Source organism: Salmo salar, chromosome 16 (assembly GCF_965601325.2).
Source record: "Salmo salar chromosome 16, fSalSal1, whole genome shotgun sequence".
NCBI classification, from domain to species: domain Eukaryota; kingdom Metazoa; phylum Chordata; class Actinopteri; order Salmoniformes; family Salmonidae; genus Salmo; species Salmo salar.
Window position 1 is genome coordinate 41,967,889 of NC_138306.1, and position 18,720 is coordinate 41,986,608.

The 18,720-nt window shown below is 42.4% G+C and overlaps 2 protein-coding genes across 2 annotated transcripts; one reads left to right on the plus strand and one right to left on the minus strand.

Moving 5' to 3' along the window:
- Positions 1-7,502: 7,502 nt before the first annotated feature.
- On the minus strand, positions 7,503-9,409 carry LOC106573541 (large ribosomal subunit protein mL54). Its single transcript, XM_014148670.3, has 3 exons — positions 9,200-9,409; positions 8,346-8,502; positions 7,503-8,143 (listed from the first exon to the last, which is right to left on the minus strand). Exons 1-3 carry the CDS (start codon positions 9,381-9,383, stop codon positions 8,011-8,013), a joined length of 474 nt encoding a protein of 157 aa, XP_014004145.2. The 5' UTR covers positions 9,384-9,409; the 3' UTR covers positions 7,503-8,010.
- Positions 9,410-14,743: 5,334 nt separating this feature from the next.
- On the plus strand, positions 14,744-17,855 carry fam32a (family with sequence similarity 32 member A). The gene is given in 4 exon segments (NM_001140918.2): positions 14,744-14,830; positions 15,161-15,302; positions 17,007-17,060; positions 17,172-17,855. Coding segments are annotated over 4 exon segments (342 nt in total). The 5' UTR covers positions 14,744-14,753; the 3' UTR covers positions 17,241-17,855.
- Positions 17,856-18,720: the final 865 nt, after the last annotated feature.

Genomic DNA, 18,720 nt, shown 5'->3' on the forward strand with positions numbered 1-18,720 from the left:
ACAACTCCCTTACACTTTCCTTGATAAATAAATAAACAAATACCTGACCATCTAACACTACACTCACAAAAAATAACACCACCCTACCCCACTATTTAAATCTATTTAACCCTACCTCATGCCAAGAACCTGAAAGGATGGGACACCACCACTTAACACACCCTTAACACATCAAAATACCTCTCTGCAGCTGCCACCACAACCTTTTCTGCCACTTACGTTCCATCCCTGCAATACAGTTGATAACCATCGCTATAAATGCAAAAAATCCAATCCAATCTTACTGAAACATATATAACTTGTTGGCCTATCCCTCTTTACTGGTACATATCTGCTACTCACACCACTCCTCTCAGGATCTTGTCCGCCTTGACCCATATCCCTCTACTTTCTTCACTGCCTCAGCATATGACAACTTCTGCACTACTCTAACCCTGGAAACCTCGACCTGCCTCTCTCGCACGGGACATTTCTGATCCCCAGCCCCATGGGCACCCCTACAATTAACACATACCACTACTTTCCCCATTGATACACATTCCTTTGTCTCATGGCCTTCTGCACACTTCTCACACTTAGGAACCTCCATCCTACACCCTGCTGCCACAAGCCTATAAGCTTGACACCTGCAACAACGTAATATATTTGGCACAAAAGCTTTTACAGGATAACTTATATATCCTAACATCACTTTGTCGGGCAAAGACTCAACATCAAAACTCAAAAGAACAGACAATGACTCTTCACTTTCACCACTCACACCACCCTGTCTGCGTCGCACCAAACAACGAGCATCACAAACACCGGGAATCTTCCCCTTCAGTTGGTCAACTTTTACATTTACTGCTACCCCAGTTATCACTCCATTCAATGGCGCGCTTTTCTTGAGAGCAAAACAATTCGCTTTTCCTCGCCTCCATTCGATTAATGCAGAGCACCTTCTCCCTCTCACCAGCAGAAACACAAACAGTTATCACAAGACCACTTCTGGTTACCCTCACCGATTCCACAGCACCCAACTCTGTTTTCACCCACCCTGAAAGCACAAATCGATCAGCCAAAAGGCAAGGGTCCACTTTTTCCAAAAACTTCACTTCTACTATCACAGACTCATCTTTATCCTGACCCGTGGCGCAAGCCTCGGGCTCCGAGAACTTTACCACACCTACCACCTCCGATACTTTGACCTCATTCACTTCCATTTCTCCTCCTGTCTTCAGCTCACTCTGCTTACACTTTCTACCATTGTTCTTTAACAAACCATCTCCATTTTTAACTGACTCAAGCTCACCCTCTTCCTCCCTCTCTCTCTTAGACCTCCTCTGCCTCTTTTTCCCACCATTCCTCCTCCGTATTCCAAGTATACGTTTCCTTATGATAATACTGCACTCCACCTGACATACATCTTGTTCTTGCCTTCTCAAGGGACGCCATTTAAACAGCTGTCACATTCTCCATAATATCAGCATGAACCCCTCAGGCTGTAGCGCTCAACAGTGCATCCCACTTATAAAGCAGCTGCTTCGTCTTGATGTTCTTCTTTATCAAAAGCTATCGCAACACTTTTCCATTTCAAACAAGCACGCTCTTCCAAACACCATCCCGGGCAGTGTCCTTGTTATGTAATTATTTGTTTATATAGTATTAAAGGGAAATTTGAAATTGTGAATGTTCAAAAACACGTTTTAATAAGTTATTTAGGTTTTAAAAAATGACTAATATTTCATACCGCCATGTGAAAGAAATGTAATAATACCATGCCCAAAATGTAATGGTTCTCCTTTGAACTATAGAAAAGGCACTATGTTTTCATACAATTTTCACAAACACCCATTACATTATTTTTTTTACCTCTGTATCCTTTAACATATAAACAATGCAGGTTATGGGATCAATTTGTTGTAATGCAAGCTCAAATGAAAATCAAATCCAATTTTATTGGTCACAGACACATATTTAGCAGATGTTATTGCGGGTGTACTGTAGTCAAATCAAATCAAATCAAATGTATTTATATAGCCCTTCTTACATCAGCTGATATCTCAAAGTGCTGTACAGAAACCCAGCCTAAAACCCCAAACAGCAAGCAATGCAGGTGTAGAAGCACGTGAAATGCTTGTGTTCCTAGTCCCAATAGTGCAGTAGTATTTAACAATACACAAATCTAAAAGTAAAATAATGGAATTAAGAAATATATATTAGGATGAGAAATGTCGGAGTGGCATTGACTAAAATACAGTAGAACAATAAGTTGCACAATAAGTTAATGTCTGTAGACAAAACAGAATGGGTCACACGCTTACGTTCCACAAATTGACAGGACTAACATGAATGGAAGTTTTGCATGTTACTGAACCAATATGTGAGGTCCTCTACTTGACCATGAGGTAGGTTGTCGTGAGAGGCGGAGGGGCGTCAGAATCAAACAACTCTGCACTGTCATCCTCCACCGGTAGATTGATCTTCCCAGTGAAAGATGGGGTGACGGACTCGCCTGGCTGTGAGTAATATGACCAGGAGGTGGAGGCTGAGACAATGGAGGAAGTCTGAGGCAGGGAAGCTTGGCCCAAAGCCCTTTGGGAAGTAGGAGGAATGGCTGAATGAGTGAAGGTCAAATGAGGAGGAGGCCGAGTTGGAGCGGGGAAGCCAAGGTTTGTGGAGATTTAGTTTGGATACCAGTGGTTTGCCCACAATAACAGTTTGCTTTTCTTGCACCTCCTCATCCAAGTTCGTATACTGATACTGAAGGTACACAGTGAATGTCAGCTCCTTCTGTAATGAGAACAAGCTAAGACAGATGCGTCAGAGCTCATAAAAAGGGATAGTCACATAACTCATATTAACCACAGGCCTACACAGAGAAGGGATTCATAATCACCTTCAGCAAGGTTCCTACAGGATTGCTGGGCTCTCCCATATATTGTTTTTATTTTTAACTCTGCATCGTTGGGAAAGAGCTCGTAAGTACGTATTTCACGGTAAAGTCTACACCTGTTGTATTTGGTGCATGTAAAAAATAAAATGTTATTTGATTTTGACAAATCTGGTAACAATGATATCCGATTTGGATTTCCAATACTAACACTGGTCCCACTGTTTTGTGGAACCGCCGAGTGTCAGTGTGTAATTTGAACCCTCACCACAAAACACCAGTCTCAAAGTCAACAGTGAAGAGGCAACTCCAGGATGCTGGCCTTCTAGGCAGAGTTGCAAAGAAAAAGCCATATCTCAGACTGGCCAATAAAAAGAAAAGATTAAGATGGGCAAAAGAACACAGACACTGAACAGAGGAACTCTGCCTAGAAGGCCAGCATCCCGGAGTCGCCTCTTCACTGTTGACGTTGAGACTGGTGTTTTGCGGGTACTATTTAATGAAGCTGCCAGTTGAGGACTTGTGAGGCGTCTGTTTCTCAAACTAGACACTCTAATGTACTTGTCTTGCTCAGTTGTGCACCGGGGCCTCCCACTCCTCTTTCTATTCTGGTTAGAGCCAGTTTGCGCTGTTCTGTGAAGGGAGTAGTACACAGCGTTGTACGAGATCTTCAGTTTTTTGGCAATTTCTCGCATGGAATAGATTTCATTTTTCAGAACAAGAATAGACTGACGAGTTTCAGAAGAAAGTTATTTGTTTCTGGCCATTTTGAGCCTGTAATTGAACCCACAAATGCTGATACTCAACTAGTTTAAAGAAGGCAAGTTTTATTGCTTCTTTAATCATGACATCAGTTTTCAGCTGTGCTAACATAATTGCAAAAGTGTTTTCTAATGATCAATTAGCCTTTTAAAATGATACACTTGGATTAGATAACACAACGTGCCATTGGAACACAGGAGTGATGGTTGCTGATAATGGGCCTCTGTACGCCTCTGTTGATATTCCATTAAATATCAGCCGTTTCCAGCTAAAATAGTCATTTATAACATTAACAATGTCTACACTGTATTTCTGATCAGTTTGATGTTAATTTAATGGACAATTTCTTTTGCTTTGCTTTCAAAAACAAGGACATTTTTAAGTGACCCCAAACTTTTGAATGGTAGTGTATATGGGCCTAATCATAGAATTACATATAGAATCCCTATTAATTTAATAGGATCTCTGTGGGCCTAATAGTAAAGATTTGTCATTTAACTTGTAAAATGTAATAGCCTACCTTTTAATGTGGCATAAACACAACCAGTCATGACGTTTTCATTTGACTGTCAAACAATTACTTCAAAAGGCTCATGTTGACTACCTGCAGATGTTACTCAGGGACAGCTGAACGACAGGGGGTGCGGGAATATTACATTTTTCTGCTTATAATTTCCAACATTTGGTAGCCTATTTGTTAGTCAACTTGTCTATAATTCGGTACATGTAGTTTCTCTTTTTTTATTACTTGATGCTCGCCCAGAATATTAAATAAAGCCTTGCTCATCAGAATGATGTCATAAATTGATAGAATGTTGATGATGCATTGATCAATCTTGTTGACATCGGTAAAGTTTTGTCTTTCATTTCTGCTTCTCTCATGGAGCGAGGACGTTTGGGGACCAGGGAGATTTCCAAATGACATCAGTTTGACTGGTTTAAAGAAAATGAAAAGCTGTGAAAACAATCCAACATGTTTCTGGTAGTATTTCAGTTCATCTTGGATGCATATTCTATCTGGTTGAAAATGAAATACTGTCATCTTTTATATAGCTGAATGAAATTGCACGTTTAGACTACACAACAGGTCCCTAAGCGCGCAATTGCATTCTCTCAAGATGTTAAAAGAAATAAATAATATTTCTCCACTCATGTTCCTGAGACAAAATGTACATTTGGTCTATCATTTTACTGTGAGGAACACTTAATTCTGCAGGAGTTAACATTATAATAGGCTACATGTGAGGCCTACAGTCAGTGTCCAGACTTCAGTTACTATTAGGCTACACCGGCATCCATACAGTGCCATTTGATAAACACCAAAAAGGGTTTATGAATCAGTGATTGTTACCTGAATTGATGTGTACACTGCTTTCCGTACGTGTCCCGGTCTCAGCCACTCATCTCTGACTTGGCAAAATGTCAGTGTTATAGTTGAACAACACTGCATTTTGGCAGATGTCCCGAGTTCATGCCAGATATGGACCGAATCAGGAGAAAGTGGTACTGGCTAAGCAAGCAGCGTGATGTCCTTTACACAAACACCCCCATACGTATAGTCATGTACATTACCTTATTATGTTCTAATATCATAGTTTATCATGGAGTTAACTGCGTTGGAGACATCTGACCAGACCAGGCGGACATGTGTACACTGGGAGAAGATTAAGCTCTCTCCATGTTTGAACCTGCAGATGCAGTGTCCATGGTAGGTTGGGGTTAAAGGGCAAAGGACCAGCTCTGGACTGCTTCCACCCAGAACCAATTATCTCACTCACTGCCCAGTGGCATGAAAGCATCTTCTTCATGTTTTGTGTGTTGCATGTCTAAAATGCTTTCCTCAAATCAAAAGCACTTCTCACTATATGTGGGAACTGGGTATATAATGACTGCAATATGCAATGGACTGACCTCTTCTTTGCCTCTGAACCACTGGTAGCCAATAGCAGAAGGACCACTGGCCTTACAGACCAGCACCACCTGCTTCCCTCTGTAGCATGCTGGGCCTTGGGCTGCATTGTTATCTGTATCAGCTCTATCACTACACACACGTACGCACAAACACACACGCACAAACACACGCACGCACACACACACCAGGTAAGATGACTGAGAGGATGCCTGTAGTGTTGATGTTTTGCCAAAATGGAGCTGGACTATATGTCACATATTTCAGAGAGAGATTCAGGAATTTGTTGAGGTTTAGGCTATTTGTGGCAGTGAGGTACTGGACAGTGTCATGGTGCTTCATTGTCTTCAAGCAGTGCAGCAGGAAGCCCAGGGTGAAGGAGCGCTCAGACAGCCTCTCCAGGAGGTAGCAGCCTGGGCTGGCTGTTGGGCTGAGAATCTGGAGCCAACAGCTGATCATCTCATTCTCACTGTCAATCAATGGTGGCAAACCCCTGTCAGGTCAGGAGAAACACTCATTCTCTCCATGGGGCTTTATGACATCTTTCAGACTTCCATAGCTTCACAACATCACAAATTAAAAAGTTACAGATTGACTGTTATTATTGGGTAAAGATGACAAAGATTCTTCTGTGAAGAATATGAGGTATGGATTTACATATCAACATCAAATCTGTAATAATTATGAGTCAATGTTTTTAACATTGAGTGTTTAATTTCAAAGTCTCACCTGCAGCGGAATCGAGATTGCTCAGTGATAACATTGGCAAGTTGTCGCCATTCACATTTGGCATTGCCTAGCATGTCAGCTAACCTGTTCCGAGCTCCTTCACTTAAAGTCCCAATGCTTAGATTCCAGTCACCTATCTCTAATCTGTCTTTAAACAATACTGTTGTTTGGAGGGAAAATAACAATTGTAAATAATGGTTATTGATCCTAGTTTTCACAGTTCTCAAATTAAAACATAATTTTAAGCGGTAACTCGACTGCAACAGTGGTCATCCAGAGTCAAGGGTGCCAGTCACACCTTGAGTGGCTGTGATGGCAGAACACTACAGAAGACACATTGTCACAACATTCACTTGCTGACGCTTACAGTGATTGGTATGCAAAGCATGCAACAAAAAAAATGTATGATTGGATTCTACGTAGCCTAGTTATAAGCTATAACATGTATAAACACAAATTATAAAAGCTGATCTACCCCCTAAAAATGAACACATTAGATAACAACAAATAAATATCTGCCAACTGCTGTAGCCTATCTATCCGAATTTACCAAAAAACAGAAAGCGCGTCCATTTACATGCGTTCTATTCAGATGCTTACGGAATAACCTGAGATTAATTTGTCTACGTAAACTACTGTATGTTCATCTCAAAGCATACAAACCCCTGCTTCTTTTCCGATTATGTTTTCGATAAGTTGTTCAATAATTTACAGTGGAAGAACAGACAGACCGAACACTCTACTAGTTCAGAAATCTCTAAATCTCAATCTCTATTTCAGAAGTAGCCTACAGTAATTCACCTTTGCCAATCTCGTCTGTGTGAATAATATTCTCTCAATTAGGTTAACAATGCGTCACTCCTCATTTCACATCATTTCCTCTTTTTGTGTCATCCCTTAGGTTTAGCCTACTTTCACCTTCTCTATCTATGCCAATAGAATCACACCAACACTCAGCTTCAGGGGGAAATATACAGTATATCTAAGAATGCATTTAGACAGATAGCCCCTTTTCTGATCTTTTTCAATAATTGGTCTTTTGACCAATCAGATCAGCTCTGGAAAAGAGCTGTTGAGAAAAGATCTGATGTGACTGACCAATTAGTGGAAAAAATATCATAATTGGGCTTCATTGTGAACTCAGCCAGATTAACTTGGAATGATCAACAAACTCAACCACATGTTGCAGATTAATCAAAATGTAAAAAATAATAAAAACAGAAACAGTCATTGAATTTAGAATGATGTTTATTCACCATTGATAGACAAACTCTTGCATGAAATAAATAGACCTCAAAGGGTATTTTTTTAGGTGTTCACTCTGATAAATGACAAGAATAAACAAGGCCTTAATTTTTCTGAAAGTATCCAGCACCACCATGCATCGATCACAGAGTATTCCAGATGCCATCTGCAAGATGTGAATCAAAACTCCTACTCTCACATAACATGTGAAAATTGAGTGTGTGATATTTTTCAAAGAAGCTTATAGATGGTAACATTTGAGATAAGAAATCAAAAGGCAAAAGTTAAGTTTAATAAAAAATCCAGGTCTTTGTTTTTGACTTTACTTACAACAAGTCCAAGTACTCAAGGTGATTCCTTTTCAGCAGAAAGATGACATACAAACTGACAGTATTGAGTCGGTCAGGTTACAGCTATGCTGTAGTGTCTGGTGTACACAGATCTACAGAGAGCAGCTGATCACTGAGGGGCTCTCTCTCACTGGCTCTGGGTCCTACAGCTTCTTCCCTTTGTGTAACCTGTTAAAGCGCAACATGTGCTCCTTCCTCAGGACCTTCCAGTACTCATGGCTATCTGGCTCCAGCTCATGGATATTCTTTGGGGGACCCAGCTGCAACCGGAACAGCCTGGGAGGCAAGAGAGGTAGCAGCTTGGTGTCACTTAAATTGTTCATATGAAATGCTTTGTAATTATTAATTAATAACATTATATGTTTAAAACAAAAGCTGCTATTCATGGACATGAAGTTGAGCATTAATAAAATATCCCAGAAAAACATAACTGATCTCTAGCTATCTTCTCAAGGTAGTACCATATTTGAGCACTTACCACTCTGGGTACTCCTCGGGAGGTTTCAGTGCAGGGTCGTCTCCTTGCTTAAAAATGTTGACTCCAACAGCGTGAGAGGTGAGTTTCACAGGGTCCTTACACACCTCCGGTCCCTTCAGCACATCTTTCACCATGCCCTTGCCCTTCCCTTTGGCAGCTGGGAGAGAGAAAGTAAGTTGGGATGAAAACAGGTTATGACTCATTCAATACTTGAGCACGGCTTTCACTGGTCTTATTACAAAACATGGAACAATGATTTAGAGAACATAAACAAGATTGGACTTCTGCTTTGTTCTAGTCTCTGCTTTGTTCTAGCCATCTCTCCCCAGTGTTTTTGATAAACATATATATAAGTCTTACAAACAGTTACATTTATTAACTGATGAATTTATCTGGAAATGCAATAGCATATATTTAACATCATTGGCTCAAGATATTGTCCTGAATGCTATGTGGCAAGGAAACACTCCGATGAAATTCTAAAGATCCAGTGCCTTGAGATAAACTTCACAATTAGAGATAATATGCAAAAGCAAGGCAGATGCTATGATTCAATGGGTGGGTGCGAAAGAGTTATTTTGATTGCACATGCATTCATGCAGGAAGTTATGACAGGAACTGTGGTACATAGCAAGTAGCTAGCTACCTCACTATATTGATGCTATAATTATTCATACTGTAATCAAAGAAATAACATTGCTCACCATGTCTGTAATTTACCTGTTCTTGGGTTCATCACCCAGTTATCTTTTCTAATGGTAACTAGCTAGCTAGAGACATTTTCTTGTAAACATATTATCCACCGCACCATTTTATTGTGGGGAGAAGGATTTTTACAGAAGTCATTTACTTACCAACTTTCTTTGCATATCCACACGTCGGAATTCTATACAACAGGTTACTCATACAAAATCTCACAGGTGTATTGGTCGCAAAGCATTTCATTCTCATCGTAGAGCAGAATAATCCGTACCTTGCCATCCTTTCTTGCGGTAAGGGATAACACAAATGGCCACCATGCATGTCTTTGACATTCATAATCGCCACTTCCGGGTAACTTCTTCTTCTAAGGAAAACCGAGTGTATCAGCCATCGCTGAATTTCTATTGCACGTTACTGCCACCTGCTTGGAGGAATGCATGCGATCAATGTGCCTTTATGCGACAGCAAAGTACCAATAATTAAACTCATCTGCATAACATCGAGAGAGGAAGATATCCACAACAACAGGTTAACACAGAAATCCAGTGAAGGTGGTTGATCAACACTGGACTGTGACTGGATCAGAGATGGATGGAAAGGTAGCGGGGTTAGTAGTTAAGGAGAACGGGATGGAGTGTAGTGATGGAGTGGAAAAAGGTAGTGGTATAGTAAGAGTAAAGGTTAAGAAGAAGAGGAAGCCTGAGGAGCCTTTGCAGGTCTTGTCAGAGGAGAGTAGTGATGATGAGGGAGGTTCGGTTCGCAGTGTTGTACTGAGAGAAGTGGAGTTCAAGGTGTTGGTGAAATTTAAGGATCAAGGTGGACTCACGGTGGTGAGTCCTATCACATTGACTAGGGATTTGGAGAGTAAAGTAGAAGAGTTTGTGTCCGCTAAAGTTCTTCGTGATGAAAGTTTGGTGGTGGTGCGTTTCAATGCTAAACAGAATGAGTTGGCGCTCAAACTCAAGCAGGTATGTAAACGTGTGGTTGATAGTAGCATGCTGGATCAAACTGGACGGAAGTGGGTGAAGGGCATTATTACACGAGAAAGGAAGAAGGTGGATAGCTTGTCAGTGCTACTAAACTTTGAGGATCTGGTATTGCCAGGAAAAGTTAGGATTGGGTAAATAAGTTACTATGTGCGAGCATATGTTCCAAAACCATTGCATTGCTATAACTGTCAAAGGTTTGGGCATGTGGCTGTGGTGTGTAAAGGCAAAAGGAGATGTGCGAAGTGTGGGGGAGAACATGCATATGGGAGATGGGGACCAGTTAAAGTGCTGTAACTGTGGGGGTGCCCATAGTGTGGCGTATGGGGGTTGTTCAGTGATGAAAAGACAGGTGGGAAGTGCAGCAGGTGAGCTTAACATCTCGTATGCAGAAGCAGTGAAGGTAGTTCACACAGAAACAATCGGGGCACCTAGAAGAGCAGGTATTCCAGGGCAGATTGGGATGTAGGTTGGGCATGATGGAGGGAGCAGAATGGGGGAGAGTACAAGACTGGTAGGAGACATGAGGAAGGTTGTTTCATTTGTGACAGCAGCAATCAATTGCACCAAAAAATGACAATCAAGGACTAAGATAAAGATCATAGTGGAGCAGGCAGTGAGGTATCTTGGGATCACAGTACCTTCATGGGAAAATGTACAGGGTGACCTCAATAAGATTGGGAATCAGTCCAGCCAGGAATCATGTATTGGTTAATTTGCATTAGGGTGTTAATCATTCAATGGAATGCCAGAAGTTTGATGGCTAATGGGCAAGAGTTCAACCAGTTTCTTGAGGAGTTACCAGCCAAACCTGATATGATATGTTTCCAGGAGACATGGCTAAAACCTACTCTAGGTGTTGTAATACAAGGTTAGGTTGCAGTCCGTAGAGATAAGGTGGCAGGGGGAGGATGAGGGTGTGCTACCTTTATAAAGTGAGGGATCCCTAATAGGTGTGTGGGAGAGGGAGTGGAACAGGAGTATGTAGTGCTGGAGGTGTGGTTGGGAGGGGGGAATATGGTAATAGTGAACTTTTACAACCCGTGTAAAAGACTGGAGTTGCGGGCCCTTGGGAATGTAGAAGGTCAAGATAGGAGATGGGTAATGTGGTGTGGGTATTTTAATACTCATACTACGCTCTTGGGAGGGTTACAGACTGAGGTAAATGGACAAGTGTTGGAGGAACTACTAGATGACAAAGGGCTTGTGAGTCTTAATGACGGCTGGGGAACCAGGATTGACCCAGTAACTGGAAATGAATCTGCTCTGGATCTTACTTTGATCTCAAGTTCAATGGCAGACAGATGTAGTTGGGAGGTTTTGGAAGAATCTATAGTGGGTAATGTTCACTATCCTATCATGTGTACTGTAGGATTGAGGGAGGAAGAGGAAATCAGTAGGAAATGGATTGAGGAGATGGATATTTGGGAAAGCAGAGTGGGTTCAGTTTCAGGAGTTGAGTGAACAGGAGTTGTCTCAGGTAGATCTTAATTCAGATATAGAAACAGTAGATGCAATAAGAGGAGCAATAGTAGGGGCTGCAAGGCAGGTGATTCCTATTGGTACAGAGGGGAGAAAGAGTAACACAGTCCAATAGTGGAGTGATGAGTGTAGAGAAACAGTGAAGAGTAGGAAAAGGGCTTTCAGAATGTTGAAAACATACCATAATTACCAGCACCTGATTCAGTGTAAACAAGCACAAGCAGAAGTAAGGTAGATCATTAGGACAGCTAAGAGGGAGTATTAGAGGACAACTAAGAGGGACTATTGGAGAACATCCGGGGCTCCTGGATCAGAGAGAGATGGTGGGGGATACATTGAATGGCCCTTTTATGTTGGCTGAGATGAAGAGAGCATTAGCTAAAGCTGGGATAACATCTCCTGGGAAGGATGAGATGTGTTACATCATGATGGCTCATCTCAGTGACACTGCAATCGGGAAAGTATTGGGCTTTAGTGGACGGTGGTGGAGCCAATACGGAAACCTGGAAAAGACACTACTAGTCCTTCAAGCTATAGGCCAATAGCGTTGACATCTCATGTATGTAAAATTATGGAAAGAATGATAATGGAAAGACTGATGTACTTTCTGGAGAGTAGAGGACTAATGTCACCAGATCAAAGTGGGTTCAGGAAAGGCAGGGGGAACGATGGAACCTGTATTGTGCCTTGAGTCAGTCATACTTAAGGCACAGGCAAATAAAGAGGTGGTGGTAGCCATTTTCTTTGATGTAGAGAGGGCTCATGATATGATTTTGAAGGAAGGCCTACTTATCAAGCTGGATAACATGGGGGTTGGAAAAAGGGTTTTTAACTGGATACATTTGATTTTTGGGCGATCAATACGAGTGAGGGTGGGGAGCTCTGTCAGAAAGCTATGAGGTAGATAATGGTACCCACCAGGGAAATGCCATTAATAACAGCTGGTGAATGATGTCTAATATTAAAGAAGTCTCAAGGTATTGCTCGCCTGAGGTGGAGTACCTTATGATAAGCTGTAAACCACACTATCTACCAAGAGAGTTCTCATCTACACTGCTCAAAAAAATAAAGGGAACACTTAAACAACACAATGTAACTCCAAGTCAATCACACTTCTGTGAAATCAAACTGTTCACTTAGGAAGCAACACTGATTGACAATAAAATTCAACTGCTGTTGTGCAAATGGAATAGACAACAGGTGGAAATTATAGGCAATTAGCAAGACACCCCCAATAAAGGAGTGGTTCTGCAGGTGGAGACCACAGACCACTTCTCAGTTCCTATGCTTCCTGGCTGATGTTTTGGTCACTTTGAATGCTGGCGGTGCTTTCACTCTAGTGGTAGCATGAGACGGAGTCTACAACCCACACAAGTGGCTCAGGAAGTGCAGCTCATCCAGGATGGCACATCAATGCGAGCTGTGGCAAGAAGGTTTGCTGTGTCTGTCAGCGTAGTGTCCAGAGCATGGAGGCGCTACCAGGAGACAGGCCAGTACATCAGGAGATGTGGAGGAGGCCGTAGGAGGGCAACAACCCAGCAGCAGGACCACTACCTCCACCTTTGTGCAAGGAGGAGCAGGAGAAGCACTGCCAGAGCCCTGCAAAATGACCTCCAGCAGTCCACAAATGTGCATGTGTCTGCTCAAACGGTCAGAAACAGACTCCATGAGGGTGGTATGAGGGCCCGACGTCCACAGACCTGAATCCAATTGAGCACATCTGAGACATCATGTCTCGCTCCATCCACCAAAGCCACGTTGCACCACAGACTGTCCAGGAGTATTTAAACAAGTATTTATTAAGATTATTTCTTTCATTCAGATCTAGGATGTGTTGTTTAAGTGTTCCCTTTATTTTTTTGAGCCGTATATATATATATATAGCGTTGTTAAGGTCATCAATGGATTATGGAAGTATAGTATATGGATCAGCAACTCAGACATTAAAAAAAAAAGCTAGATGTTATCCAGGCCAAAGCCCTACGAATATGTTGTGGAGCACTCAGGACCTCCCCGGTGGCAGCGATGCAGTTAGTGTTGGGAGAGATGCCATTTCATTTAAGAAGACAGCTGGCCATGACATATTGTGTAAATCTACAAGGACATAAGGTTACACATCCTACAAAAAAATGTGAACTAAATCTGAATACAAGCTTTGGGTGGAAAGGCAATTGCATGGCGAGAGATGGGGTTGTTTGGGAGGGAGTTTAGCCCCTCTCTGGTTCTCGCTGCTTTCCCACCTTGGTTTCTCCCTCAGCCAGTGATAGATCTAGGGTTGCTTGAGAGGGTGTTGAGGAAGGAGTAGATTCAGTTGTAAGTGAACATTTAAGAACACAATAGTATGCTTTCTTTAATATATTCACAGATGGATCTATGAACCCTAAAACAGGGACGACAGGGACAGGGACGAAAAGAGCAACGGATAATTTATCTGTTTATACAATGGAGTTGTTGGCCATACTATTGGCTGCAGAGTGGGTGGAGGAGGTGAGGCCAGAATTCATGTGTGTCTCAGAGCAGAAAGGATGTATTGTATGAGGTTTTGCAGTGCTTGTATAGGGTGAAACAGATGGGGGTATTTGTTATGTTCCTCTGGGTAGCAGCTCATGTGGGAGTAGAGGGAAATGAGGAAGTGGGTATTATCGCCAAGCAGGCTCTTAAACATCCTAATGTTGAGATGGAATTGTCAATCAGTAAAGCAGAAGCCAAGGGGTTAATAAGAACAGTGGTTAAAAGTGGTAAGAATTGTGGAACAGAGAGAGTACGGTAAGACACCTGTATAAGATCCAGGAAAAGGTGGGGGCAGGAAAAATCCTCAGGCCGAGAGAGAAGGGAGGAAAGTGCAGTCACAAGGCTGAGAATGACACACAAGGCTAAATAGTACATTGAAATTGGTGGAGAAACATCCGACTGGGAGGTGTGATCATTGTCAGGAGGAGATGGAGACAGTGGAACATGTTCTATTTCAGTGCCAGAAATGGAGTGATTGTTATTAGATTTGAGGAGTAATGGGGTTGAAAGGTCAGGATTAAGTGAACTGCTGGGTAAATCTAAAGGGGGTGTAGTATTTCATTATGTATTTCGCAAGTAAGATTATTGGGTAGGATTTAGACCTCCACTGTCTCTGATCCACACTCCAGTCTAGTTGGTGGCGGTAATGCACCTTAAAGTTGTTTGCCAACCGCCATATAAATCCACAGTAGAAGAAGAAGAAGACGACGAATCCACAACAACAAAGATGTCGGATCAATACGCCACCGTTCAGAAAGGCTCCCTGAAATTGAAAGGGATTGGAGTTGTTTCCGTTGGTAAAAAGTATGTATTTCATGTTATTATTACTTATAAGTCAGTGTGCTCTAAAACCTATGTATCTCTTTCACCTTGGTCGGACGTGAAAGAGTATCTAGCTCTGTCCCTATTAACCAGCTAAATTCGCTAACCAGCTAAAGTTAGCTTCGCTACAAGCACACATGGTAACAACAGTAACATCGTCGGTTGTTCACTGTAAATTGTTACATACGTAGCTAGTGTCAGCCTATTCAAATTAATGTAGCTTTAAGTGCAAGTAAGCAGACATGTAGGCCTAACCTAGTATTTCCCTCAAACTTTAGCTGGTGTAACGTTACCTACCTTTTTATTTTTTAGAAAGAAGAAGAAGGACAAAGAGAAGAAGCGTTTGGAGCAGCAAATTAATACAAATCGAAACGAAGAGGAGGAGACCAAGAGTGGATACATTGACAAAAGAACACCAGCTCAAATTGCATTTGACAAGATGCAAGAGAAGAGGGTAATGCTCATTGTTCTAGCTAAATGTATTGTCCAACTAATGTTAAAGCACTGAAATAGATACAATGTTAGTCATGGGATGAAATATACTGCTAAAAAAAATAAAGGGAACACTTAAACAACATCCTAGATCTGAATGAAATAAATAATCTTATTAAATACTTTTTTCTTTACATAGTTGAATGTGCTGACAACAAAAATCACACACAAATAATCAATGGAAATCCAATTTATCAACCCATGGCGGTCTGGATTTGGAGTCACACTCAAAATTAAAGTGGAAAACTACACTACAGGCTGATCCAACTTTGATGTAATGTCCTTAAAACAAGTCAAAATGAGGCTCAGTAGTGTGTGTGGCCTCCACGTGCCTGTATGACCTCCCTACAACGCCTGGGCATGCTCCTGATGAGGTGGTGGATGGTCTCCTGAGGGATCTCCTCCCAGACCTGAACTAAATCATCCGCCAACGCCTGGACAGTCTGTGGTGCAACGTGGCGTTGGTGGATGGAGCGAGACATGATGTCCCAGATGTGCTCAATTGGATTCAGGTCTGGGGAACGGGCGGGCCAGTCCATAGCATCAATGCCTTCCTCTTGCAGGAACTGCTGACACACTCCAGCCACATGAGGTCTAGCATTGTCTTGCATTAGGAGGAACCCAGGGCCAACCGCATCAGCATATGGTCTCACAAGGGGTCTGAGGATCTCATCTCGGTACCTAATGGCAGTCAGGCTACCTCTGGCGAGCACATGGAGGGCTGTGCGGCCCCCCCAAAGAAATGCCACCCCACACCATGACTGACCCACCGCCAAACCAGTCATGCTGGAGGATGTTGCAGGCAGCAGAACGTTCTCCACGGCGTCTCCAGACTCTGTCACGTCTGTCACATGTGCTCAGTGTGAACCTGCTTTCATCTGTGAAGAGCACAGGGCGCCAGTGGCGAATTTGCCAATCTTGGTGTTCTCTGGCAAATGCCAAACGTCCTGCACGGTGTTGGGCTGTAAGCACAACCCCCACCTGTGGATGTCGGGCCCTCATACCACCCTCATGGAGTCTGTTTCTGACCGTTTGAGCAGACACATGCACATTTGTGGCCTGCTGGAGGTAGTGCTCCTCCTGCTCCTCCTTGCACAAAGGTGGAGGTAGCGGTCCTGCTGCTGGGTTGTTGCCCTCCTACGGCCTCCTCCACGTCTCCTGATGTACTGGCCTGTCTCCTGGTAGCGCCTCCATGCTCTGGACACTACGCTGACAGACACAGCAAACCTTCTTGCCACAGCTCGCATTGATGTGCCATCCTGGATGAGCTGCACTACCTGACCCACTTGTGTGGGTTGTAGACTCCGTCTCATGCTACCACTAGAGTGAAAGCACCGCCAGCATTCAAAAGTGACCAAAACATCAGCCAGGAAGCATAGGAACTGAGAAGTGGTCTGTGGTCTCCACCTGCAGAACCACTCCTTTATTTGGGGTGTCTTGCTTATTGCCTATAATTTCCACCTGTTGTCTATTCCATTTGCACAACATCATGTGAAATTTGTCAATCAGTGTTGCTTCCTAAGTGGACATATTGATTTCATAGAAGTGTGATTGACTTAAACAACACAATGTAACTCCAAGTGTTCCCTTTATTTTTTTGAGCAGTGTACTTAAAGTTTACAATACCATTATTCACCCCCACCACCACCCTTTTCATTTCTTTCAGCAAATGGAGAGGATTTTGAACAAAGCAGAAAAAACTCACAAGAGGAGAGTTGAGGTAAGACATTTTATTTTATGCGGTTACTGTAATTCAGAAAATATTCTTGGAGATTTGAGTTGTACAAACCCCTGGCATTTACTATAAACAACAGTATTTTTGTTGTTGCAGGATTTCAACCGTCACCTGGACAGCCTGACAGAACATTACGATATCCCTAAAGTCAGCTGGACCAAATGAAGAGGACTCCTGGATCACTTTTATTTTCGAATATGCTTTAGAAGTTCCTTTTATGCCCATTGTGACACGTTCTGTCATTTTGTTGTTCGTTAATATGTAATTTGGGTGAGTTCTTAAATTCACTCTGGCTATCTCCTCAAATTTCAGAGCACTCTTGTCTGTGTGCCAGAGCGCATGATGAATTTGCTAATGCTCAACACCCGTTGAATATGGCAGATTGTTGCCAGCAGCACAGTTATTCACCAACGCTCTGGATAACATGAAAACAGCCTAACCAGCTCTGCTAGGGCGAGTAAAATGATCAGTGAGGTGTTCTCTCATTTGTGTCTGGAAGTAGCTAGCCAACGTTTGCCAGTTAGCTTGGGTGCTTGACTGCCGTGTGAGGTCAGAACGCTCTAAGCAATCCTACTCCTCGGCCAGAGCTTCCAGTGTATGCTCTGAATTCACGAACAGACAATCTGACAACGCTCTGAATTTACAAATGCCCAGAGTGCACTCTGGAGTGACTTTACGAACACACCCTTTGTGAATACATTTGTTCCATATGCTGAATTCTACTAGATTACACAGAATTGCTGTTGTAATCATGTGTATTTGATTAAAGTGAGTTACCTTTCCTTGTATTTGGAAATTCACTCATTTATACGCCATAATATTGATGTTAGTATTGGCTGTGTGTAGTTAATTGCTATAAAGATTGCATTTTCCACAGGCCGAACTGTAGAGGCATAGAGATCCTACAATTATTATAGCCTCACATCTTTGGAGTAGGCATGCTGATCTCAGATCAGTTTTGGCCTTTAGATCATAATGAATATGATTATATGTACAGATCCTTGATCAGCACTCCTATTCTGAAACGCTTTGTGTATATGTACTCTGGTCTCTTATACCACCACATGCATAAGTAAGTACTCTGTAGTCTAAAGTAATTCTAATTTGTAATAGAAAACAATATGGACCAAATTATGTCTTATGAATGAAACATTTGTCTTGGAAAAGGTGGTGCTAAAACACAGTTTCCAACACTAGCGGCAGTTTCGGGGTAGAGAGAGGTTGCGAGGGCAGCATGGAGGAGAGGAGCATAAAGTGATTCTGAAGTTTAGGGAGGAAGGGGGAGTTGGGGTGATGAGTCTGTGACCGTTGTGATACAAGAGTTGATTGGGGAAGTTGTCAATGTTAAAGTGTTGAGATGGGAGCTTGTTGGTGTTCTGTAAGGACATGGCGCAGAGGGGAAAAAGCTCTGAGTGAAGTAAATAGGGAAGTGTAAGGTGTCGAGCAGCTGGCCTGGTCAAGCAGGGAATCAGTGGATTAAAGGGGTGATGACAGGAGTGCCTTGGCACTAAAGAGGTAAGCGTCATCTTGAGAAGGCATTGTAGTAAACTTTCAAAGGTTGCAAGCAATAAGGGGTGGTGTTAGGATAGATAGCCCATCTATTCTGTTACACTTCAAGGACCGGGTACTGCCAAATAAAGTAACC